At 40.9% G+C, this 8,056-nt stretch overlaps 2 protein-coding genes across 2 annotated transcripts; both read right to left on the reverse strand.

Annotated features, from left to right (window-relative positions):
* Positions 1-592: 592 nt before the first annotated feature.
* On the reverse strand, positions 593-1,132 carry LOC138350072 (anaphase-promoting complex subunit cdh1-like). Its single transcript, XM_069300354.1, has one exon. It carries the CDS (start codon positions 1,130-1,132, stop codon positions 593-595), a length of 540 nt encoding a protein of 179 aa, XP_069156455.1.
* A 169-nt stretch (positions 1,133-1,301) lies between these two features.
* LOC138350073 (homeobox-like protein HDP1) lies at positions 1,302-2,351 on the reverse strand. Its single transcript, XM_069300355.1, has one exon. It carries the CDS (start codon positions 2,349-2,351, stop codon positions 1,302-1,304), a length of 1,050 nt encoding a protein of 349 aa, XP_069156456.1.
* Between the last annotated feature and the right edge of the window lie 5,705 nt (positions 2,352-8,056).

The following is an 8,056-nucleotide window of genomic DNA, read 5'->3' on the forward strand; positions in this document are numbered from 1 at the left end:
CACAATACCTCTACACCCTCTACAACATGACCATTCCACCATAACGACAATACCTCTACACCCTCTACAACATGACCCTCCCACCATAACCACAATACCTCTACACCCTCTACAACATGACCCTCCCACCATAACCACAATACCTCTACACCCTCTACAACATGACCCTCCCACCATAACCACAATACCTCTACACCCTCTACAACATGACCCTCCCACCATAACCACAATACCTCTACACCCTCTACAACATGACCCTCCCACCATAACCACAATACCTCTACACCCTCTACAAGATGACCCTCCCACCATAACCACAATACCTCTACAACATGACCCTCCCACCATAACCACAATACCTCTACACCCTCTACAACATGACCCTCCCACCATAACCACAATACCTCTACACCCTCTACAACATGACCCTCCCACCATAACCACAATACCTCTACATCTAACAAAACATCTACAGAAAATGTAATGAGTTCACATTAAGACTACGCACATCTTCCCGGATAATTCCCAACAATATAAGCCTTCATCTCCACACCTCAACTCTATTAAATAAAGGCATCATTCTATATATTATTTATACAAACAAGGTACAACGGGTTCTGTAAATGCACATGTTGGTAATTTGATGCTGGGTCTTGTTGGTCGTGTTGGTCTTGTTGGTCTTGTTGGTCGTGTTGGTCGTGTTGGTCTTGTTGCTCGTGTTGGTCTTATTGGTCTTGTTGGTCGTGTTGGTCGTGTTGGTCTTGTTGGTCGTGTTGGTCGTGTTAATCGTGTTGGTCTTGATGGTCGTGTTGGTCATGTTGGTCTTATTGGTCTTGTTGGTCTTGTTGGTCGTGTTGGTCTTGTTGCTCGTGTTGGTCTTATTGGTCTTGTTGGTCGTGTTGGTCGTGTTGGTCGTGTTGGTCGTGTTAATCGTGTTGGTCTTGATGGTCGTGTTGGTCTTATTGGTCTTGTTGGTCGTGTTGGTCTTGTTGGTCTTATTGGTCTTGTTGGTCTTGTTGGTCGTGTTGGTCTTGTTGCTCGTGTTGGTCTTATTGGTCTTGTTGGTCGTGTTGGTCTTGTTGGTCATGTTGGTCGTGTTAATCGTGTTGGTCTTGATGGTCGTGTTGGTCATGTTGGTCTCGTTGATCGTGTTGGTCTTGTTGGTCTTATTGGTATTCTTGGTCGTGTTGGTATTGTTGGTCTTGTTGGTCTTGTTGATCGTGTTGGTCTTGTTGGTCGTGTTGGTCTTATTGGTATTGTTGGTCGTGTTGGTCTTATTGGTATTGTTGGTCGTGTTGGTCTTATTGGTCTTGTTGGTCGTGTTGGTTGGTCGTGTTGGTCGTGTTGGTCATGTTGGTCTTGTTGGTCGTGCTGGTCTTGTTGGTCTTGTTGGTCGTGTTGGTCTTATTGGTATTCTTGGTCGTGTTGGTCTTGTTGGTCGTGTTGGTCTTATTGGTCTTGTTGCTCGTGTTGGTCTTATTGGTCTTGTTGGTCGTGTTGGTCTTGTTGGTCGTGTTGGTCGTGTTGGTCTTGTTGGTCGTGTTGGTCTTATTGGTCTTGTTGGTCTTGTTGGTCTTGTTGGTCGTGTTGGTCGTGTTGGTCGTGTTGGTCGTGTTGGTCTTATTGGTCTTGTTGGTCTTGTTGGTCGTGTTGGTCTTGTTGGTCGTGTTGGTCGTGTTAATCGTGTTGGTCTTGTTGGTCGTGTTGGTCGTGTTGGTCTTGTTGGTCTTATTGGTCTTGTTGGTCTTGTTGGTCGTGTTGGTCGTGTTGGTCTTATTGGTCTTGTTGGTCTTGTTGGTCGTGTTGGTCTTGTTGGTCGTGTTGGTCGTGTTAATCGTGTTGGTCTTGTTGGTCGTGTTGGTCTTATTGGTCTTGTTGGTCGTGTTGGTCTTATTGGTCTTGTTGGTCTTGTTGGTCGTATTGGTCGTGTTAATCGTGTTGGTCTTGTTGGTCGTGTTGGTCTTATTGGTATTGTTGGTCTTGTTGGTCGTGTTGGTCTTGTTGGTCGTGTTGGTCTTATTGGTATTGTTGGTCGTGTTGGTCTTATTGGTATTGTTGGTCGTGTTGGTCTTATTGGTCTTGTTGGTCTTGTTGGTCGTGTTGGTATTGTTGGTCGTGTTAATCGTGTTGGTCTTGATGGTCTTGTTGGTCATGTTGATCTTGTTGGTCTTGTTGGTCGTGTTAATCGTGTTGGTCTTGATGGTCTTGTTGGTCGTGTTGGTCTTGTTGGTCTTGTTAGTCTTCTTGGTCTTGTTGGCCGTGTTGGTCGTGTTGGTCGTGCTGGTCGTGTTGGCCTTGTTGGTCTTGTTGGTCGTGTTAGTCTTGTTGGTCGTGTTGGTCTTGTTGGTCATGTTGGTCGTGTTGGTCTTGTTGGTTTTGTTGGTCGTGTTGGTCTTGTTGGTTGTGTTGGCCTTGTTGGTCGTGTTGGTCTTGTTGGTCGTGTTGGTCTTGTTGGTTGTGTTGGCCTTGTTGGTCGTGTTGGTCTTGTTGGTCGTGTTGGTCTTGTTGGTCGTGTTGGTCTTGTTGGTCGTGTTGGTCGTGTTGGTCGTGTTTGTCTTGTTGGTCGTGTTGGTCTTGTTGGTCGTGTTGGTCGTGTTGGTCGTGTTGGTCTTGTTGGTTGTGGCTCTAGTGTAATTCTAATAAATGTATAATTCTATGAATGCAAATAAAGATAAAATCTAAGATATCGCCAAGGACCATAAAATATGTTAAATGAGAGAACCAGTGACTTATGGACCTCTATGATTATATGTAATTAAATTCTATTATTCTATTCAGTAGTGACTGTAAATTCTATAATGCTAGAACCAGCTCCCATGACACCTTTTGGGGGGTCTACTATGAGGTTAATCTACGTGAAACATTATGTGATTATATTAATGATAATATGCATACAAATAGATTAAATAAAATGTAATGCAAAAAATACTAGTGCACAATAAAGATTAATAATAAATAATCAGTGCAATATAGTATGTATGTATGATTCTTACACTAAGAGATAAGTACCTACAATAAGAACTAATTAAATCTCACCTGTGACAGAGGAACGAAGTTGACGTCCATCTCTACAAGAGTCGGGAGTCAGCCCTGAGATAATGATCCTTCAAACACACGTCGCTGCGGTCTCGCCTACGCTGCTACTCCAGCTGAAATGTAAATATTATGTCAATTCCACTCCAAACCCTACAATCATTCATTTAATAGTCAATTATAAATGGATCTGGGGACCAGCCGTACACTTACGTAGGTTTTGGTGTCGCCAAATAACGTAACGAACAGGATGGTAACCTAATTCTTCCCTGCCGAACGTGGTGTCCGTAAAATGGAAGTTGCAGGATCAGTCTGGAGTCTGTAGATGGTCAGATGCTCCAAAATTAAGACTAAACTTCACAACACCTAAGCAATGGCGGTTGTCTCGTGTCTCTCGCCAGTATGGCGTCTTCTCTCCCTTCCTGCTCGAAAGTCGCGCATGCGCATAGCTGCCAGTAGGGGCTCCCAGCATAAATCATATGGAAGGAAATGCGTTGTGACGAATATTTACGTCTCAATAAAGGTATTCTGTGGCGACACCTCTTTTCTCGTGATGTAGTCAATTAATTTACACGATATTCAATGAACGAGAAAAGGTCTGGAGTGGAGATACAAATTATCATTATATTCACTGACACAGCAAATCGTGGCTGCATAAATTAATTCCAGTAAACAAAGATAAATTTATTAACGAAAATTGAATCTATTAATAAAAGTTTATCCTTAATAAAAGACAAAATAAGGCTAGATTCTACTCGATATGTTAATATGAAATGTTCCTGGTGGCTAGATGACTGACGCAACATTTCCACGATTCTAAGGAAAATTATATGACGCTCCACTTCCTAATGCAATGAATTCTTTGATACTAAACTACGAGTAGAGTTAGTTAATTATTACGCTTAGTACAGGAAATACATCCCATTGTACTAAGGATTAGTAAAGGAGTATTAAACGCTTATGAAGCCTAATACAGGAATATATCCTATTGTATTAGGGATGTGAAATAATTGTTGGAAATTTACAACATTGGTCTTGTTGGTCATTTGTTGGTCTTGTTGGTCGTGTTAGTCGTGTTGGTCTTGTTGGTCGTATCGTGTTGGTCGTGTTGGTACTGTTGGTCGTGTCGCGTTGGTCGTGTTAGTTTTGTTGGTTTTGTTCCTCGTGTCATGTTGGTCGTGGTGGTCTTGTTGGTCTTATTGTTCGAGTTAGTCTTGTTGGTCGTGTTTGTCTTGTTGGTTATGTTTGTCTTGTTGGTCTTATTGGTCATGTTGGTCTTGATGGTATTGTTGGTCGTGTTGGTCTTGTTGGTCGTGTTGGTCGTGTTGGTCTTGTTGGTCGTGTTGGTCTTGTTGGTCGTGATGGTCGTGTTGGTCTTGTTGGTCGTGTTGGTCTTGTTGGTCGTGTTGGTCTTGTTGGTCGTGTTGGTCATGTTGATCTTGTTGGTCGTGTTGGTCGTGTTGGTCTTGTTGGTCGTGATGGTCGTGTTGGTCTTGTTGGTCGTGTTGGTCGTGTTGGTCTTGTTGGTCGTGTTGGTCATGTTGATCTTGTTGGTCTTGTTGGTCGTGTTGGTCTTGTTGGTCGTGTTGGGCTTGTTGGTCATGTTGGTCGTGTTGGTCATGTTGGTCTTGTTGGTCGTGTTGGTCATGTTAGTCGTGTTGGCCTTGTTGGTCGTGTTGGTCGTGTTGATCTTGTTGGTCTTGTTGGTCGTGTTGGTCTTGTTGGTCGTGTTGGTCTTGTTGGTCGTGTTGGTCTTGTTGGTCGTGTTGGTCTTGTTGGTCGTGTTCGTCGAGTTGATCGTCACGCTATTGTGCGTGACGTAGCTAGATTTAATTTAAACTAGCTACGGAAGTACTCAATGTGAAACTGGGATAATTTGAGTTAATAATGTTTTAATGAAAATTGGATAAGCTGATGATAATGGGACATTATGTTGATGAAATAATATTTCTAGATTCTAAAGCATAGGCGAGTTAGTAGCACAAGTTAAGATAATGTAGTGACGAAATTTGACACTTGAATATTTCACTCTCCAATAAAGTATATGGTGAGCACTATTAGGCTTCGGTAGACAGGGCGTTCCATATATTGGTCCTCTTTATTTGCATGGCGTGTATGCATAACTTATTTTGACTTAGCATATCATGATATATTTATTTGCGGTGTTGTGTTCAGGGGCTTTATTATATCTATTTCGGAAGAGTTTCAAGTCATCGTTAGTATTAAGGAATGAGGCTTTGAAGGCGTAAATGTCACAAAAGAATGTGTGTAGAGAGGATATGTTTAGCATCTTCATGAATTTGGACAAAGGGGCTGTGTGTTGTCTCAAAGCAAAATTTGTAATAGGTGTGATGTGTGATGTGTGATAGGTGAAGATGAGGTTGAAGTAGTGTTGAGCCCCATGCACAGATACCATGAGTAGGAATAAATTAGTGATTAGTATAGTGAGCAAACAGCAGTGCAGCGACAGTATCTGATGTGTGAAAATATGCCAACCGTTGTGAATACTTTCTTATACTATCAGAAACATTAACTTTACACCCTTGGTGCAACCGTACGCAGTCTACGCCCGTCCACTCTCCAACCCACTCCAAACACTTCTTTATCAATAGTACTGTACTGTGTATTAGAAATCCATGTTTTCTAATTCATAAATCAATATTATATATTAAAATTGGTTATCTAGTTAGGCCTACCTTAAGCTATGTTAGGTATTTTTTGGTGTTAAAGATTTGTAAACAATTATTTGTACCTGCAATAGCTGGGTGAAGCAGAGGTGCGATTCGACCACATGACAGCACTGTTCGAGAAGCGCATGAACATCATTAGTTTCGAGTCGTGATTAACAGCCCGTCCTCCAAACAAAGACCCAAAGTGATTCCATGCACCCGCCAAACCCCCTGTTTATGAATGAAAAGCGGTTTACACACGACTCACAACTGTTGCCGTTCGAACATATCCGGAACAAGTGCTTCACTGACGAATTTTGTTCGAATCACAATGGTATAAATGCTTCACTCACGTACTACAAATACAAATAATCGCCAACAGAAACTAAACACCTAACCTAACCTATCCTATGCCTATATATACACAATATGTTAATATATTATAATATTAATTTATACTTGAGAAAATTCTCGTTTTGAATGAACAGCAAGTTAAAATTTATGAATGCGTCTGTGGGGTTGACCGCTGAATGTAATGGACTTGAGTCGAGGACGGGTTGTACTACAAATACAAATAATCGCCAACAGAACCTAAACACCTAACCTAACCTAGCCTAGCCTAATAATTGCTATGCCTATATATGTACAATATGCTAATAAATTATAATATCAATTTATATTTGAGAAAATTCCCGTTTTGAATGAACAGCATGTAAAAATTTATGAATGCGTCTGTGGGGGTCGACCGCTGGATGTAATGGACTTGAGTCGAGCACGGGTTGTGTGCAAAGTGATTTTCATTCATAATGAAGGGGTTGGTTGGTGGATTATGCTCCCTATAAGCGAGAGAACTTGGATGGGAAAACAACAAATGAGATGAAATTCATTGCTCGGAATTGTGCAAATCCAATGGAGCTCTTCATCCCACTTAAGGAGGAAGTGGACGAGAAGAGTAAACTTGTTCGATAGGCAATGCAGGGCAGCTAATGAGAGGACCAAAACAGCCTGGAAACATTAGACAACCAGCAACAGGGGGCAATATAAAGAGGCAGACATGAGCATTAGATGCATCAGAGCATCAGAAATGAGCGTCAGAGCATCATCTTTCGCGTCAGATGAACAGCTGAAACGCATTTTGAAAACAACATTTCGGCAAAAGCTGAGAGACAACCATAGCTGTTTTATAGCCATGTAAAAGGAAACCAACAGGAAAAGGCCATATAGTGAGGTTGACGAGACAAGGAGAAATTATCATAGAAAACAACAAGGAGGTATGTGAGAAACTCAACAAAATATCTCAGGTCTTCAAAATAGAACCTTCATGGAGACGAAGGTTGTCAGATGAAAGGTCGGAGGAACACTGGATGACAGTTGTCCCATTGAAAGAGGTACAAAATATCCCGTGGATAAACTAGGTGCGACAATATCAATGGGACCAGATTTATAGTACAGGAACATATATAAGAAACACGTGTTCCGTGGTCGATTTCGTGATGAAAAGTTGGTGATGGTAATTAATCATACACTATCAGTAGATGAATAGTTTCTCTGGTGGCACTCCAGATTCTGTTGTGTATAATTATGATCACCCTCATCAACATGGCGCCCAGACAATATTTGTATAATTTTACTTTTCTATTACATTTTGTGTAATTTCACACATTACACAAATTTTGTGTAATTTCTATTACACAAAAGTCTGACCAAAATTAACGGATATAGTACCTTACCTTGAATCACCTCAGGTAAGGTACTATATCCGTTAATTTTGGTCAGACATTTGTGTAATATAGCTCATTTTAAAGGAAATTTTGTGTGAAGCAAAAAAGATTATTGAAAACATTTGAATATAATTCGTTGTTTCTGAGGCAAAGGGCTATACAGTATAGACATTTTGACTTGATTTCTTTAAGTTTTGTTAACATACGTGTTTATGAAGTTTAATTTCAGCAAGGATGTTTTCCAGCTTTGTTACTAATTAATCTTCGTTTTCCTCTGTATCAGGAACTGAAATGTGACTGAAGGAAGAAGGTAAGGAAATCGAAGATTTATATGAAGCTAATGAGTTCTCAGCAGCAACAAGGAGACGGAGGAGCGGTATAAACTCTTGACTTCTGTTTACTGTCACTATAAACAAAAACAAAACAAAAGACATTCGTCAATAATCCAGAAACCTGTGGTAGAGGAAAGTCTACTTGGAAGGATTCAATTTACATGAGATTAAGATTAGGATACAAATATATCTGGCAATACGGTGTTGATGTCAGTGAAAAAGATAAGGAGTGTAAATTATGTAGTATGCCGCACGCCCACACCTTAGAACATTATGTATTAGAGTGTCAACTTATTGATAA

Source organism: Procambarus clarkii, chromosome 43 (assembly GCF_040958095.1).
Source record: "Procambarus clarkii isolate CNS0578487 chromosome 43, FALCON_Pclarkii_2.0, whole genome shotgun sequence".
In the NCBI taxonomy this organism is placed as follows: Eukaryota; Metazoa; Arthropoda; class Malacostraca; order Decapoda; family Cambaridae; genus Procambarus; species Procambarus clarkii.